The 18,860-nt window shown below is 36.8% G+C and overlaps 1 protein-coding gene across 1 annotated transcript in view; it reads left to right on the top strand.

Moving 5' to 3' along the window:
- The window catches only part of Alg13 (ALG13 UDP-N-acetylglucosaminyltransferase subunit), a 74,728-nt gene extending 62,131 nt beyond the window's left edge, over positions 1-12,597 (top strand). The window contains 3 exon segments of the mRNA XM_070039894.1: positions 2,174-2,214; positions 7,228-7,405; positions 11,735-12,597. Coding sequence (XP_069895995.1) covers positions 2,174-2,214; positions 7,228-7,405; positions 11,735-12,000 — 485 coding nt within the window. The 3' untranslated portion in view covers positions 12,001-12,597.
- Positions 12,598-18,860: the final 6,263 nt, after the last annotated feature.

The following is an 18,860-nucleotide window of genomic DNA, read 5'->3' as shown; positions in this document are numbered from 1 at the left end:
CTCTTTAAATCCATGAAAGTATGGTCTTAGTAATTTTTTTTGGTATAGTTCTCTACACATTTTGTTAAATATATTGTATGTTTGGGATTTGATAATGTCCTATCTAGTATTTAAACTTTGACTTTTCAGTTCTGTCTTTCCAGTATATAAAATAAAATTGATTTTTGTGTTAACTTGGAACAGTTAGTCACTTCTCACTTGATCTCACACCTTGGCTATGTGTATCACTTTGTCTTATCCTATATAGTTCAACAGATTAAATACGGTATTTCAGACTTGCTGTAAATCTAGTCTGTACTCCATTCCAACTTTATAGTCTATAAACTGTATGCCCCTGGTTTCTACTTCTAATTTTGCTGGTGTGATTATTTAACTCAGATTCTCTCGGCATCTGTTCTTCCATCTTCCAAAAGATACTTCATAAACATTAATAGTTACTCCCCACTTCACTTGGCCCTAACATCCACTAGTCATTTTTCTATTTCTGTAGCTTTGTCTATTCTAGATATTTAATGTAAATAGAATCATAACAATAACTTGTTTTTGTCCTTGGCTTCTTTCACTTAGCATATTTCTTAGGTTCATCCTTGTCATAGCAGGTACCAGCACTTCATGTTTTTATAGCTAAATCATAAATGTGGTATATGGATATGCCATTGGGAAGTTTTTGTGATGATATGTCTATTTATCAAAAGTAGCATCACATGTCATTGTCTTCCTACTCTTTTTTCATGTTCTTTAGCTTGAGCATTTGGCTTTACAATGGACTTACACATAATAGTCAAAGTAGAAGCTTTTCTTTTAAAATGACACTAAATACGTTTGCATGGGGAATCTCCAACAAAATAGAGATTTTTCTGAGAATTTATTAGTGGGGTTCTGGTTATGTTATCGTTATAAGAATAAATGTGCTCCTTAGGCAACTCAGTAAAAATAAATTTAGAGATACAAATAGAATGATCCTAACAATTGGGAATATAGCTCAGTCATAATGCTTACATTTAGTACATTGATGACCCTGGGGTCAACACCTCTCTCCCCCAAAATCAAACAAGCAAAAAAGAATGTGAAGGACAGTCTCTCTTTCCTCAAACATCTAAGTCTATATATTTAGGTATGTAGGTGAGTTTTTTTTGGTGTGTGTTCTGGTAGTACAGCTTGAACTCCAGGGGCTTGCACTCTTAATTTTTTCTGCTTAAGGCTGGCACTCTTACCACCTAAGCTATACCTCCCCTTCCGGATTTTTACTAGTTAACTCTGTAGGAGATGACTCCCATGGACTCTTCTGCCTGGGCTGGTTTTGAACCATGATCCCCAGATCTCAGCCTCCTGATTCACTGGGATTACAGGTGTAAACCATCAGCGTTTGTCTCATAAATTTTTTTATGAAATATTGTAATATCTGGAGAAATCTTAACCACCTTATGATCTGTACCCCATTTTAAGTTACCTACTTCACTGCATGCTCATTTCTCTTTAAAGTTCTTGTGGTGGTTTATTAATCATAAGAAGCAAGAACAAGATGAATTATCTAATGTGTTTGTTGTCTCATGAGGTATAACTAATCTCATCATTAGTAGATCATTATTTTGTATTGTATAATAATGCTAGTAACAGGGACCAAAATGGTTGCTTATATATATTTGACCCTTGGTATTTTGGGTGTGTTTCCAAAGAGCAGTTAAGGAAAAGCAGCCAATGTTCAGGATGAGCAAAATGTAAACACAACTACTCATAAAGTTACTGAGCTTCTCCACATCAATTGAACTGTATTATGTAGAGTCAGGAAGTTTTTTTGCTGGACTTGGTCAAAAGTATATTTAATAGATTTATTAATAAGGTAGGCTTATTATAAAGTTGTAGTAAAAATTTACTCTTCTGACAAGCAAGATAATACTTTTCTAGGTTTTTCTATATATTTACATAATAGCATTCCTGTAGATTCTGCCTACTATTAAGACTCGAGATAAAATTTGTATTTTTGCAATTAGACTTCATGACAGAGAATGAGCTTAACTATAATGGTAAGTAATGGTCATTTGCTTATAAGTAAACTGGAGGATGATATCACTGTAAGAAGATGATAATGCTGTCTAATAATGCTCAAAGAAAAGGCTTTGAAATAGTGTGATTGCTTAAGTCAGTTCCACTAAATTAATATTTTTTATTTTAGATACAAAAGTTTTACAGTATTATTTCAATCTGGGATTGCAGGTAAGAGTCATGTTAACATTTCTTTTATAATTCCAGTATTGTTTTCTAAAAATGGTGTAGGTGAGATTTTTACTTTAACCTCCCATTGGTTTGGTGTCTCTTATTATAAAATAATTAGTAAATTAAAGAGAGTAAGGATTAATCTCTAAGCAGTAGCATATATTAAATTGTTTCTTTTTTTTTTTTTTTTTTTTTTTTTTTTTTGGGTCCGGTCGTGGGGCCTGAATTCTGGGCCTGAGCGCTGTCCCTGAGCTCTTCAGCTCAAGGCTAGTGCTCTACCACTTGAGCCACAGAGCCACTTCCGGCTTTTTTCTTTTTCCTTATGTGGTGCTGAGGAATCCAACCCAGGGCCTCAGGCATGCAAGGCAAGCACTCTACCACTGAGCCAACTTCCCAGCCCATTGTTTCATATTTAATACTGTACACCAACCCTTTACTGTGTTATATATTCTAAATGGATTGCCCTACTTATTTAAAATGTTGTTGTGACTATGTATTTTATGGGAAAAGTAGACTAAGTTGAAGATTCTTGAATATACATATACACACATACGTGGTACTGAGGTTTGAATTTAGATGCAGTACCACTTGAGCCATACCTTCAGACCTTCTTATTTTTGTTATTTTTTGAATTGAGTCTTTTTTCCCCCAAGCCAGCCTAGATCATAGTCTTTCTATTTATGCTTCCAGGATAGTTGGGATGACAGGCACACACCACTTAACTTAGTTTTTTAATGGTTGAGACAGGATCTCACAACCTTTATGCTGAGGCCAGCCTCGAACCATGATCCTCCTGACTCCCCAGTATCTAGGATTACAGATGTGGCTAAGGTGTGTGCGTGTGTGTGTGTGCTTTCCAGTCATGGGGATTTGAACTCAGGTCCTACGCCCTGTGTCTCTAAGCTATTTGGCTCAAGGCTACCACATTAGCCACAGCTTCACTTCCAGCTTTTTTTCTGCAGGTTAATTGGAGACAATAGTTTCATAGACCTTCCTACCCAGGCTAGCTTTGACTGTGATTCTTAGATCTAAGCTTCCTGAATAGCTAGGATTACAGGTCAGCCAGCAGTGCTTGGCAGGTAGGTGTATTTAAAGCACTTACATATTTAACTCCCCTGAGCTGTAGCAATGTGGGTACTAACAAGTGTGTTAATACCACTGAAAGATTTTACTAATTTGAGACAACAGCTCTATTGTATACTTTGATGAAATACATTTGACTTATAAAAAATTGACATATTTACTGTAAAAGAAGATGCATGTTTAGATTTGGCAGCCCATAATAAACTATATTCTCCTGGATAATGCTCAGATGTTTTGTATTTCCTAATTTCCCTAAAACCTGACACACATCATTAGAAACCCATCTTCCTCAAAAATACAACTCTAAATTTTCTGTAAGTGTAATTTCAAGAATTGATGAATTATTTACACTTTACTTTTGGTATTGGTTCTGGAGCTTGAACTCAGGGCTTGGATGCTTTTGTGCTCAAGTCTAGTGCTTTACTACTTTGAGCCACAGCACCATTTCTGGCTTTTTGGTAGTTAATTACAGAGGAGTCTCACAGACTTTCCTACCCAGGCTGGCTTTCCGATGTCTGCCTCCTGAGTAGCTACAAGTAAAGTTGTGAGCCTCCGGGGTCCAGCATTTATACACCTTTTTTTTTTTTTGCCAGTCCCATGGCTTGAACTCAAAGCCTGGACACTCTCCCTGAGCTTCTTTTGCTCAAGGCTAGCATTCTACTTGAGTCACAGCACCACTTCTGACTTTTTCTGTGTATGTGGTACTGAGGATACTGAGGAATTGAACCCAGATTTCATACATACTAGGCAAGCACTCTACCACTAAACCACATTCCCAGCCCTATATACTTTTAACTATATTAATTATATAGTGACATATAGAAACTTTGTTATATTGTTCACAACACTGAGGCATTTTAATAAAGTCCAAACACAGTAGAGCATGACTATAGTCATAGCTACTCAGGAGGCTTATAGAGGTGGATCACCTGACCCCACAAGTTGTAGGGGACAACATAGTGAGATCTCATCTCAAGAAAAATTTTCTGCTTTTTAAACATCCTAGAAATACCAGACAATGTAATGTATAATATTTTAATCAGTTTTTGAATTAAAAGTAATAGTGTTTGGCTGGGAAGGTGGCTCAGTGGTAGAGCGCTTGCCTTGCAAGCCTGAGGCCCTGGGTTCGATTCCTTAGCACCACATAAGGAAAAAGAAAAAAGCCGGAAGTGGTGCTGTGGCTCCAGTGGTAGAGTGCTAGCCTTGACCTGAAGAGCTGAGGGACAGCGCTCAGGCCCAGAGTTCAGGCCCCACAACCGGACCCCCCCCCCAAAAAAAAAGTAATAGTGTTTATGAAGGTATAAAGAACCTAAAAATCTTCAGTTTAAGTACTTTAGGTGATATATTTCCTTTTAGTTTTCTATTTTTTGTTTTAAAATATGGAATATAGTACATAATTTCTAATCATTTAACTAGCACACTTTTCTTTAAATATTTTAGGCCTGCTATTTTTTTTCTGATTTACTATTCCATCATGGGTATATAATAACTTATTCATACAGTTGAATACTGAGTTGTTCAGTGTTTTTGCTTTTTAAAATAATGTGTAGCCAGGTTCAGTGGCTCACAAAGGTATTACCTGGTAGGAAACAGAAATCAAGGGATCATGGTTCAAGGACCTCCCAGATAAATAGTTAAGACTAGATCCCAGTAAATTAGTTAGATATGGTGGCACATAGCTGTTATCACAACTACTGGGAGGCACAGTAGAAGGATCTTGGTCCAAGACTGACCCATACAAAAATGATAGACCTTACCTGAAAAGAAAAAAAAAAGACCTGAGGGTATGTCTAGCTTGTGAAAAGCTCTGATGTCACATCCCAGGTTTGTAGTAATAACAAATAATGGTATAACTAATATCTTTGTTGACAGCTTTCTATGTATATCATTAATTTAGCATGCTTTTCTAAATGAATTCCTTTTTTTTTTTAACTATTTATTTATTTTTGTCGGTTGTGGGACCTGAACTCTGTCCCTCATCTCTTCAGCTCAAGGCTGCACTCTACCACTTGAGCCACAGTGCCACTTCCAACTTTTTCTGCTTATATGGGGCTGAGGAATTGAACCCAGGGCCTCATGTGTGCAAGGCAAGCACTCTACCACTGAGCCACCTTCCCAGCCCCTCTAAATGAATTCCTAAGTCTAAATATGAGATACACATACTACAGAAGTTCCCAAAGTTCTATAGAAAGCAAATTTGTAAACGTTAATACAAGTATCTGAAAATTGAAGCCCAGTTTTTTTCTGCTGGTACTGAAGTTTGAACTCAGAACCTAGTGTTTGTTCAGCTACCACTCTGTCACTTCTTTTTTTTTTTTTGAACTCTGAGCCTGGGCACTGTCCCTCAGCTCTTCAGCTCAGGGCTAGCACTCTACCACTTGAGCCACAGAGCCACTTCAGGTTTTCTGGTGGTTAATTGTAGATAATAGTCTCATGGACTTTCCTGCCCAGGCTGGCTTTGAACCACGATCCTCAGACCTCAGCTTCCTGAGTAGCTAGGATTTCAGGCGTGAGTCACTGGCTCCCTGCTAGTTTTTTTTTCTTAAAAAAAATTTAATTTTACTGTTATTGTAAAGGTGATGTACAGAGGGGCTACGGTTACATAGGTTAGGTAATGAGTACATTGCTTCCTTCTTCTTTTTCCTTCGTTTTTTCCAAGCTTTCCCCTCCTGAACCTCCCTCCCCTACAAGTTGAATAGTTTCATTTTCAACATAATGTCTAGTGAGTATCAGTGCTGCATTTGTTCATCCTTTGTCCCGCCATTTCTGTGCTCTTCCTTACACTCCCCCAAACAGATAAACTTACATATAAGACAAAAGGTACAGAAATTAAAAAAAAACAGCAACCAAGGAAGGAGGGGGGAAGAAAACAAGAACCAAAATAACATATGGCCTCTTGTTTCCATTTCTTGGAGCATGTCTGTGACCCATCAGTTTCACTCCTGGGAATGTATCCAATAGACCACTAACAAGGCCACACTAAAGTTGCCAGCACCACTGTGTTCATTGCAGCATTTTTTTAATTGTGAAAATGCTGTACAGAGGGGTTACAATTACACGGGCAAGATAATGAGTACATTTCTTATCAATAACTGCAGTATTTTTTTTGGGGGGGGTGTCAAGTCATGGGGCCTGAACTCTGGGCCTGGGTGCTGTCCCTCAGCTCTTCAGCTCAAGGCTAGCGTCTACCACTTGAGCCACAGTGCCACTTCTGGCTTTTGTCTTTTTGCTTATGTGGTGCTGAGGAATCGAACCCAGGGCCTCAGGCATGCAAGGCAAGCGCTCTACCACTGAGCCACCTTCCCAGCCCCATGCATTTTTTTTTTACCATAGCCTAGATATAGATTCAACCCAGATGCCCCTCAATAGATGAATGAATTAAGAATAATAAGTGTTATGTGTGTGTGTGTGTATATATGTATATATACACACACACACATACCACATATACACAGTGGATTCTGTGCTTCCATCAGAAAGACTGATTTTTTACCATTCTTAAAGAAATGGAAAGACTTGTAAAAAATTACCTTAACTAAGACAGACCCAAAGAAACATAGGCTGCATGTGTACCCTCATTTGTTGTAACTAGAAAATACCTTTAAATGTACAAGTAAACACACTGGAATGTAAACGACAAAAAATATACTTGGGCATGATAAATCATACAGGACTTTTAACAGTCACATAGTGAAACTATGGTAGTATATTCTTAGGAAAAGATCACAAAGGTTCAGTAGCTGTGCACATATGGTCATATAAAATGATGTTTATCTAAATGAAAAGGCTTTTTTCTATTGGTTCTATTTGAGATGGAATCTCCCAGAATTCTTTCTGGGCTTCCTTCAAGTCATGATCCTCCCAATCATGAGTAGCAAGGTTTACAATTAAGTGTTCATTTGTTTATGTCATTTTCCTTTCTTGCTCCAGTGCTATCACCACAACTACTGGCATTCCATGTTCTACATGCCACAAATGCAGCCACAGCAACTTCATGTAGACAATCTTCCAATTTGTTCTGAGTCACCTCTGGTAGACCAAACTGCTCCTCACTTGTACAATGAGGTAGAGATAGCAGATGGTACACAGGCAGAAGCATCAACAAATGGTGAGTATCAAATTGGTGAGTATCAAATGAGATTGCCAGCAAGAAAGGCAATTGAATTTTATTGTGTACAATTTAATTATAGCCTTCAGATGTTTGACTAGATCTATATACTTAGTCTAGCAATTCTGAAAGCATGATTTCTGGTTCCTTTGGGGTTTGTGAAACTCTTTAAAGGGATTCATGAGGCCAGAAGTATTCACATTAATACTTCGATTTTGTTTCCTTTCACTGCCTTACATTTGCATTCAGATGTAAAGATTATTGGTGATTCACACTATTGTTACCTAACAACAAATTGGGGTAATTCCACCAGACTATGCTAGTAATCGTTATCTTTCTCGTTGCCACAAACTTTGAGTACAAAAATGTCAAATATTGGGGCTGGGAATGTGGCTTAGTGGTAGAGAGCTTGCCTAGCATGCATGAAGCCCTGGGTTCGATTTCTCAGTACCACATAAACAGAAAAAGCTGGATGTAGCAATGTGGCTTAAGTGATATAGTGCTAGCCTTGAGCAAAAGAAGCTCAGGGACAATGCCAAGGCCCTGAGTTCAAGCCCCAGGACTCACATCATCACCATCACCATCACCATCACCACCACCATCACCACCACCATCATCATCATAATGTGTCAAATAGCAATTTATCTTTTTGATTCATCAGAGATGTTCTTTTGGTTGGTGGAGGTGCCAGTCCTTGTGCTTTACATAAAGTGCCTGAGCTTTCCCTGAGCTTCTTTTGCTCAATGATACCACTACCACTTGAGAAAGCCACAGCTTCACTTCTTTGCTTTTTTTCCCCCTTTTTTGTTGGTTGTGGGGCCTGACTGTGGGCCTGGGTGCTGTCACTCAACACTTCAGCTCAAGGCTAGCACTCTACCACTTGAGCCACAGTGCCACTTCAGGCTTTTTTTTTTGTGCTTAGGTGGTGCTGAGCAATCGAAACCAGGACTTTATGCATGCAAAGCAAGCACTCTACTACTGAGCTCCTTCCTAGCCCAGTTTTTTGCTTTTTTGGTAGTTTAGTGGAGATAAGCGTCCTATAGATTTTCCTGCCAGGACTGGCCTTGAGCAACAGTCCTCAGATCTCAGCCTCCTGAGAAGATAGGATTGTAGGCATGAGCCATCAGCTCCTAGAGAGGTGTTCTTTTCACTAAATCTTTGTCCTTAAGCAATTGGGTATAATACTCTTTGTAATAAAATGGGAACACCTCATAAAACACTTCTACAAACAGAAATGCGATGATAAATTTAAAGAAAATGACGTGTATTATTGAATTACTAGCTAACTGCATAGAACACTTTTTTACTTGAAAGAATGAGTGATAGACAAACTAGCTTTTCAGACATAGTTGTTCCACCCATCATTTTCTCAAATGAAGAAAATGAGCCTGTCACTTAAGGAAAAGCATCTAGTAATACTTGTTATCAAAGAACGTTACATATTTCTAATAGAAATTTGAGTTTGGGGTAAACAAGTATGCTATCATGAGCTTATCAGCACCCAGTATGTGAAACCCATTAGAAGAGTTTTAGCTAGGTGGGACTATTAGTCAATGTAGGTTTTTAAAATTGTATAGTGAAATACACCCACATTTGCAAGATCTGCATACTTAAATGTTCCCAATTACCCATGTATGATGTTAGCCACCTCCAATTTTGTAAAAGAACTATCTCAAGGTTAGCACATAATAATTGATTTTTTTGTCACTTATGGGGCTTGAACTTAGGGCTTCTGGGGACTGTCCCTGAGCTCTTTTGCTCAAGGCTAGTACTCTACCACAGTGCCACTTCCAATAATAATTTTAATGTAACAGAATATTGAAAGTCCACATTGCTACTGGTCTTAGAAAAACTACCACTTCTGTTCTTTTTGTGAAGCACCAAAGAATATCTTCAATTACCTGAAAAACTTTATTATTAAAAAAAAAAAAACCTCAACATCATCACTGATAACTTAGCTGTATGTGGCCAGATTTCTTCATATACTTTAAAACAATATATAGTAGATTAAATAACAGGAGTACTATGGGAATCCTGGTATCTTCTATTTAGTCATGCTTTAGAAATTTGTACAGGCACAGCATACTCATACTCTTCCTTGTTTTGTTGTTTTGGAAAGTGCTTAATTTTATTAAAAATGTTAGCATGTAATCTGCCTGCTATATGGATTACTATTTTACTTCTCATTTAAATTCCTAACAGTAAATATTAACTATATCTTACATAAACGAAAGCTATTTGGTATTCCCAACTTTTTAAGTGTAAAGGGATTATGAGATCAAAAACTTTATAATATGCATTCACAGTATAATAGAATGAGGAAGTGTTTGGATGAATTTAGAGTAGGATCTTTGAATTTCCCTTCTTAAAAAGAAGTGTAAGGTAGAAGAAATGGTAAGAAGTAACCAAATACGTTTCACATTCCAGCATTGCTACTCACTGTTGGTGATTTTGGCTACTTACTCATTCTCCCTAAAACTGATAGAATAGGAATAGGAAATTGATCTAGATGAGTGTACTCATTAACTGACATACTGTTTGTATCTTGAACTAAAGATAGTAAAAATACAAGTGCTTAAAAAATCTGTTTGAAACCCTCATGTATACTAGCCCTAGTGCCATACTAGGAATGCTGATTTATCTTCTTCCCTCTTTAAATCATGTTAGTGGTTTGCAGATGTTACTAGTCTTAGATGCTGTTATCCCTAGTGTGCTGGTGTGAAGTGGTAATAAAAATGTTAATCTTCATTATATTTTTGTACAGTTTATCTTTTTTTGTTTATTTTTTCCTGTGTGCCAACCTCAGTTCCTTTACCTTTTTTTTTTTCTTCTCAAGGCTAGTACTCTACCAGTGTGAAACATCTCCTCATCTGGCTTTTTACTAGTTACTTAGAAAAAGCTCTTGGGATTTTTCCCTAGCTGATAATGGACTGCAATCCTCAGATGTCTCTGCTGCCTCTATGTAGCTAGGATTACAGGCTTGAGCACTGGTACCCAGCTACAACGTACCTTTTTTAGAGCTGTTTATGGATTAAAGAAAACAAAGAGACTAGCACTTTTAATTTTACAACTAGTTACTTAGAAAAAGCTCTTGGGATTTTTCCCTAGCTGATAATGGACTGCAATCCTCAGATGTCTCTGCTGCCTCTATGTAGCTAGGATTACAGGCTTGAGCACTGGTACCCAGCTACAACGTACCTTTTTTAGAGCTGTTTATAATTAAAGAAAACAAAGAGACTAGCACTTTTAATTTTACAAAATGTTAGCCTATGTTAGCGTAAGTAATGAAAGATTCCTTTTTGATAAGTTTGTATAGTCAATATAGTAAAGTCAGAATAACATCTGCTTCCGCCAAAAGTGATTTGTGGCAGAAAATCTGATACAAAATTAAAATAATAGGGGTTTTTTGGGTAGTACTAGACGTTGAGCTCAGAGCCCTTCTACTTGTTTGACTTGCTTGCTCGTTTTGAGCTCTTCCAATTGAACCTTGCCTCTAGCTTTGCCTTTTTTCTTGTTTTTCTTATTATTTGGAGATGGAATCTTTTCTGCCTGGCTCAACAGGAGGACTGTGATCCTCCAGATACCAGTGTACTTAGTATCTAGGATTATAGAGTGCCACCAGTGTCCAATTTGATGCTAGGATAACACTTGTGAGAAGATCCTTTAGGAATTTTTCAGAACTTTCTCTTCAAATATAGACCAAATGGTATAGCTACTTGGGAATTTTGTCATTGCTAAAGTGGTACAAAATTAACTATTTAGAGTTTATGTGCTAATACTGTAGAACAATAAGGTAATAACTATAGCCACCTCTTCTAAGATTTTAGTCAACTAGATTACTAGAACAGTACTGGAGAATATGCATTTTCGCTTATATATAAACAACATAAGCTTTTTTGTTGGTGGTGGTGGTCATAAGGCTTGAACTCTGGGCTTGGGCATTGCCCCTCAGTTCTTCAGCTCAAGGACAGCGCTCGACCACTTGAGCCACAGTGCCACTTCCCGTTTTCTGGTTAATTGGAGATAAGAGTCTCCCGGACTTTCCATTCCTGGGCTGGTTTTGAAACTGTGATCTTCAGAACTCAGCCTACTGAGTACCTAGGATTACAAGCATGAGCCATCAGTGTCCAGCACATAAGCTTTTTTATTTGGATATTTTCATATAATCTTTTGGTAGGTCATTGTAGACACTATTGCATATATCTGATGTATTTCTGCTTTAGTTTCCATGATCTCACAATTAGTAATTTTTAATTTTTACTTGTAAGAGTATCCATTTAATTGCTAGTACATTTTTGTATAATATATTGTATTCATTTTTTGTTTCAGATATTATTCCAAATGCAGACCCTGTATCTATCCCTCATGGAACAGTCTATTATCCAGTAATGTCAGATCATTATGGACAACCCCCTTTGCCAGGTTTTGATTCCTGCTTTCCTGTTGTGCCAGATTATCCCTATGTTACCAACTGGCATCCTGTTGGTGCAACATATGGTGGTTCTTCGCAAATCCATGGTGCTATAAGTCCTGTCCCAGTTGGCTATACGGCTTCACCTCACTTGGCTTCTCATTACATACCTCAGAATATGTAAGATTCAGCAGTATGAAGTATTATTGCACTGCCTTTTGATTGCTTTTTTTTTTTCTTAAGGTCTCCTATGTATAAGTAATTTTGGTGGTAAAAGTGCTTACTCTCTTGTATCTGCCTTTAAGATTTTTAAAATTTAAAGTAGTCCTTTAAAATGAAGAATGTTACTTTTGAGTTTTTGAATAAGAAAATTGAGAAGGATGTATAACTAGCCTTATATTATTATTTTTCTATCAGCCAGCTTGTCAACATTGTATTAGTTGATGATGCCAATTGAAAAATGGAATAAATTATACCAGTTATTTCCTTTGTTATTTTGAGTGTATTAAACTGCTCAAAATTAGAATTATTTCTACTTTCCTGGAAAGTAAAGCATCAAAGCATAGAGCCTTTGATTCTAGGTACTAAATATTAACTGAGAGAGTTCTCCAGATTTATTTTAATTATATGACTGGAGTTGTATTCTGTGATATCAGTTTTGAAGGAACATGGTGCTCGGTTTAAAATTTATTCCATATTTACTGCTTAATTTTTGATTTACACGATTGTTTTTCTGTGCAGTATTAAATTGGTGTCTTTTGCACAATTACCAGTAAATAAAAACTAGCATTTAAAATTGCCATAAAGAGTGTGATTTTCTTCTTTTCTTCATTTTCATGGTAGCAAAGCATATACTACCAGACATTTGTTTCAAAATGTTTTCTCTGTAATTTTGGTTGCAAAAAAATAAGAATTCAAAGATTGAACTAGAGGAGAGTATTTGCAGGACCACTTGAAATGTTTTGAATCTCAGGTCATTGCAATACATAGTACCATGCTGTATTTCTGGTTTTGTTTTTGTTTTTTATTTAAAAAAAGTTACTACCCTCTTATAGAACTTTAACATAGACTTTCTCAATGTGTCATACTTCCAAAAGTTGTTCATATCTTATAAATTTTTCTATTCTAGTTAAAATCTCAAGGCTTGACAACTCTGACTTCCTGTGAGACATATTTTATCATTCTTTTTTGCCTTTATCTTTCAACTATCAAAAAACCAACATTTATATTTGTGAAGCAGTCTATCTTTTTTCACTTTGCAGTTTTTCCCCAGGTAAAAGGAACTATTTTAGACCTATTTCTTGAGGTGCTTGAATAGTAATAAAGTGTAATACTTTGTAGAGAAGGTACATCCTTTCAGTCCTCTAGCCTCAACATGATTGACAATGATTCCCAAATAGACCATCAAACTACTCACAGGATTCTGATTCTTAATAGACACATTACTCACCACCTGTTGTAGTTGTTGTTGTTTTATATCCTTGAATTTAAGAATGCCTTCATCTACCAATTGACATCTGAAAAATTTAATGGATGATCATGATAATACACTTATCTTTCCAACAGCCAAACTCTGTATAGGGGTGAAAGGTGTGGCTCAATGGTAGTATACATGCCTAACAAGCATGAGGACCTGAGTTCAAATTTCAGTACCACCAAAAAATGTCAGCTGTGTGTATGCTAATATTTTAATATTTCGTTTAACCCTCTATGGTGTCATTTTGTCCTTCCTATAGTTTGTTTTATATAATGTTTTTGGTTAAGGCTATAATATGGAATAATCTCTTTGTAACTTTTTATTCTAGTCCTGGGCCTTGAACTTAGTGCCTAGACTCTGTACCTGAGCTTCTTTTGCTCAAGGATAGCATTCTACTACTTGAGTCAGAGCTCCCCTTCCAGCTTTCTTTGTTGGTGGGGTAGTTTATTGGACATAAGGGTTTCACAGACTTTTCTGTCCAGGCTGGCTTCAAAGAGTAAGCCTCAGATCTCAGCTTTCTGATTACCTAGAATTTACAGATGGGAGCCACTGACACCCTTTTCTCTCCAGCTGTCTTTTGACTCTTACAAACGTTTCTGTATATTTATCTGTGGCTGGCTCACTAAATACCATCCAAGGAATATGATGGAAGGGAGAAGATAGTAGTCTTGTCTTGAGAATGTGGGTCTGGAATTTGACTGGTTTTGAGACAAATATGTCTGCTAAGGCAGCTAATTTATTTCAAATGTCATTACTAGTTGGTGCAGTTTAATCAAATGATTGTCATTATCCATAATCTGAAGTCAGTGTTTATAAATAGATTCACCTACTGTTGTCAAATGAAATCTTCAATATTTATAGTTTAAATCATATAAATATATACCTCTTTGTTTACATGTTACAGTTAGTATTCTCTAATAATAAAACAATGATCCCTAGTCCTTTTTTAGATGTGATGAGGTAAATAACCTGCTGCAGAAATTTGCAGTGATCCTTGGAGACAGCTGCCACCTAAAAAAACAAATAGCTTTTCTGGAAATTAAAAAACCAAAGGATGCTAGTCACCAAGTGGTACACACCTATAATCCTAGCTGCTCTGGAGGCTGAGATCTGAGAATCAAGATCCAAAGCCAGTATGAGTAGGAAATTCTATAAGACTCTTCAGTTAACCACCAAAAACCAAAGTGAAGCTGTTACTCAAGTGAGATACAGCTCTAGACATGAGCAAAATGCTAAGGAACAGTGCCAAGGCCCTGAGTTCAAGCCCCCAGTACTGGTACAAAACAACCAAAATCCCAAGAACAGCATTCAATGTTTTAATCATTCTGTACTAGAGATGGGTCGATGTTTATTTTTTATGTATTTTTATTCATCACCTCTTTAGGTGCTCTTGAAGCTACAAAAATAACATTTCCCCCTACTGTTAACCAATTTACACCTAGTTAAAATTAGTGGAAGAAGAAGAAAAGGCACTATGACTTTATACATCCTCTACTTCCTGATGTAGAGTCTGTTATACCAAAAGTAGAAATCTGGGTAATTTCCATAGCATAGAATGAATTAGAATTCTTTCTTTTTTTTTTTTTTTTGGTCAGTCCTGGGGCCTGAACTCTGGGCCTGGGTTCTGTCCCTCAGCTCTTAAGCTCAAAGCTAGTGCTCTACCACTTGAGCTACAGCACCACTTCTGGTTTTTTTCTGCTTATGTGGTACTGAGGAATTGAACCCAGGGCCTCATGCATGCAAGGCAAGCACTCTACCACTGAGACACTTTCACAGCCCTAGAATTCATTTTTATGCTGTACATATGTTCTCTCAAAACTAATTGTGGGATTTGTCTTAAGAGCAGACAAAAATACTGAATATTTTATTTTTGAAATTCAGAAGCTGCAAATTTAAAACATCTTTGATTTCCTTAGAGTCTGTCATTAAAGTGTAACCTTTTAATTATATTTGCCAATAAATTATAAACAAATTATGATAAAAAAGTGAACAAAATTCTTTAGATATAAATCTCTAAATAACATTCATCATTAGGGAGAGTGAGTGGGACATTAAATGTGGGACAGAGTTAATCTATTTTATATGCACCTTCTTAGAAGCATATTGCATTCCCATTTATAATACAAAGTTTTGGGTTTTTTGTTCTATTTTTGTTTTTCTTTTTGTTTTTTGTTTTTTGGTTGGTTGTGGGGCCTGAACTCTGGGCCTGGGCACTGTCCCTCAGCTCTACCACTTGAGCCACAGCAAAACTGCCAGCTTTTTCTGCTTATGTGGTGCTGAGGAATCGAACCCAGGGTCTCAGGCATGCAAAGGAAGCACTCTACCACTGAGCCACTTTTCCAGCCCCTAATACAAACTTTTTAATAGACAGCTGGGCACTCGTGGTATACACTTATCATCCTAGCTACTCAAGAGGCTGAGATCTAAGGATTGCAGTTCAAAGCCAAACCTGGCAGAAAAGTCCATGAGACTCTTCAATAAGAGAAAAAGCTGGGCATGGCCATGTGATTCAAATGGTAGAGCACTAGCCTTGAGCATGAAGAAGCTCATGGACATGCACCCAGGCTCTGAGTTCAAGCCCTATGGCTGACCAAAAAGAAAAAAAAAATATATATATCATACGTGTTCATTTATTTTATTTTTTTAATTGTGAAAATACTGTACAGAGGGGTTACAAATACATGGGCAAGATAATGAGTACATTTCTTTTTTTTTTTTTTAATTTTTATTTTTTGTGAACATACTGAACATATCTTATCAAGCATTGTAACCTCCTCCTTTGTTTCCCCTTCCCATTCCTTCCCATCCCTTCCCATCCCACCCCCTCTACCTCGTCGTCATGAAACCCCCCCCCCCCCCCCCCCCCCCCCCGCCAAAGTTGTAAATGTGTTCATTTATGAGACCCACTGTAGCAAACAACAATCCCCTGGTTTCCGGTTTCCTCCCATGCTACATAGACTATTAACTTTCAGTGGAAGCTATCTGTCTAGAATACCTACCTTCCCTCCTACCTAAATTATCAGGCCATTTTCCCTGCAATACATTTTAGTCATGGGGAATATAACTTCAAAAAGATTCACTTCACTCTTCTTAGCCGGGCGCTGGTGGCTCACGCCTGTAATCCTAGCTACTCAGGAGGCTGAGATCTGAGGATCGCGGTTCAAAGCCTGCCCAGGCAGCAAAGTCCGTGAGACTCTTTTCTCCAATAAACCACTAGAAAACCGGAAGTGACGCTGTGTCTCAAGCAGTAGAGTACTAGCCTTGAGCTGAAGAACGCAGGGACAGTGCCCAATCCTTGAGTTCAAGCCCCACAACGGACCAAAAAAAAAAAAAAAAAAGATTCAGTTCAAGTAATTTTGTTTGGTAAATCTACCTTAGATTGTTTGGGAATGCTTCATGTTGGGAACAGGTTTGTAGGAGAAAGATTGCGTATCATTGTTAAATAACCATTGAAGCTTTAGTCCAATATACTTTTACTTTTGTGTACGTTGGAAATTCTTCATGATAAAAGAAAATTATCTTGATTTCTGGTCATCTGGAAAAAAGTTTGCTTATGAAGTTAGTAAGAGTTCAAGTTTTTAAAAATAGATTTTTAAATTAAAATCAAATCTTTATAAAGTTTTGGTTGTCATAAGGTTCATCAGTACCTTATGAGAGAAAATTGGCTTTTATTTTTTAATTTAGTATATTAATATTTATTGTACAAATGAGTCTTGTTGTGGTATTTCCATACATGTATATAATGTACTTTAATCAATTTCACTTGCTCTATTACACTCTGATACCTTTACCTCTTTTTTTTAAATTTAATTTAATTTTATTTTATTTGTGAACATACTGTACAGAGGAGTTATAATTACATGGGCAGGATAATGCGTACATTTCTTACCAAGCATTGCAGCCTCCTCCTTTGTTTACCCTTCACATCCCTTCCCAGCCTCCCCCCTCCCCCCAATCCTAATCCTTCTCCTTCCCCCCCTTCTCCCCTCCCCCCTGCACTGACATTGTAAAGCTCGTTTTGGACATGACAACTTGTACTTCTCATTGTTGCCACAGGTCCACCTGTATAGGGGTTTCTTTCTTTCTTTCTTTTTACCAGTTGTGGGGTTTGAACTCAGCCTGAGTGCTGTCCCTGAGCTCTTTTGCTTAAGGCTAAGGCTCTACCACTTTGAGCCACAGTGCCATTTTTGGTGTCCTAGTGGTTAACTGGAGATAGGCTTAGAGACTCTTCTGCCCAGGCTGGCTTTGAACCATGATCCTTTAATCTCAGCTTCCTGAAAAGCTAGGATTACAGGCCTGTGCCACTGGTATCCGGTACGTTATTCTATTTTCATACTTGCATTTGAAGTATATCTCCTTTTCTATCACATTCACTCTCCCACCTATTGTAGGAAATAGATTTTTGACATTATGTAAATCTCAAAAATATACTTTAAAAATACTCCTGAGTATTACAAAATTTCAAGAATCTTCACTTGGTATGTGATAAATTACTTCTGTTATGTGGTTTTTATTCATTTCTAATGGAAACTAATTACTAAGCCATTTCAGGTTTCATTCTCAGTAACATTTTCCTAAACATCACAATTATTTTTGAGTTCATTTTTTTATGACTGCCCGCAGTGGAACTTACAAAGTAAAATTTCCCTGACTGATGAAGTTCTATTTGTTTCTTTTTCCCAGACACTTGCCTGACCTTTTGTGAAGGGAAGTATGTTTTTAATAATATTGTGATTAAACTGATTTAGTTCCTATGAGTTCAGACCTGTCAATTAGTAAAAATGTTAAAGTCTGTTCTCATCAAACATTACTGGTTAAAGTATTGATTTATTAGTATTACAGGTGATCATTCCATTCACATAACTAGCAAATCTTTCTTGGAAACATCAGTAGATAGCAAATACAGGCTTTTAAAACCATTTTCAGATTTCTAGAAGAAAATTCTACACTAGTACTAGAATACTAAAGTAAGAGATGTAAAAATAGTGTTATTACTTTGCTCTGTATATTAACCACCTCAAACTGAAAGTTTCTACCGTAATATGTAACTATTTTATTTAATTATTTTACTTTGAAAAGTTTTTTATTTCATTCTGCTTTGCTGAAATAACTTGGACTAACCAAGCATGACATAGTTCTGACTTTTGTAACTTTGGTTCTTTTCACCTTACTGCTTATTTTCCAAGATTTTATTTGAAAAAAGTAAATATAGAGAAAAATAGAATTGTATAGTGAGTATCCCTCTTATTTTATCTTGTCTCTAAAATTTATGTAGTTCACATTTTTTTCTATATTTGCCTTTTCACATATCCATTCATAAATCCTTACTAAATTTTAAAATAAGATTGTAGACTTAAATGCAGCTTACTCCTAGACATTTCAGCATGCATAATTGTTAACTAGAGGTCAGTTTTTAAGATTCTTTCATCCCTTGGAGATCAAGTTCACAAACAGATCTTAAGTGCTGGATATAATGAGTCCCCATACACCAGTGTCCAGTGAATACTAAACCCTCATTAGACACCATATCACCCCCCCAAAAAAGGCCTTTCATGATTCATGGTAGT

Source organism: Dipodomys merriami, unplaced genomic scaffold (genome assembly GCF_024711535.1).
Source record: "Dipodomys merriami isolate MVZ:Mamm:240054 unplaced genomic scaffold, mDipMer1.0.p SCAF_3, whole genome shotgun sequence".
Classification (NCBI taxonomy): domain Eukaryota; kingdom Metazoa; phylum Chordata; class Mammalia; order Rodentia; family Heteromyidae; genus Dipodomys; species Dipodomys merriami.
The sequence above is the reverse complement of the archived record's forward strand: the minus strand, read 5'-3'. Positions and strand labels throughout refer to the sequence as shown.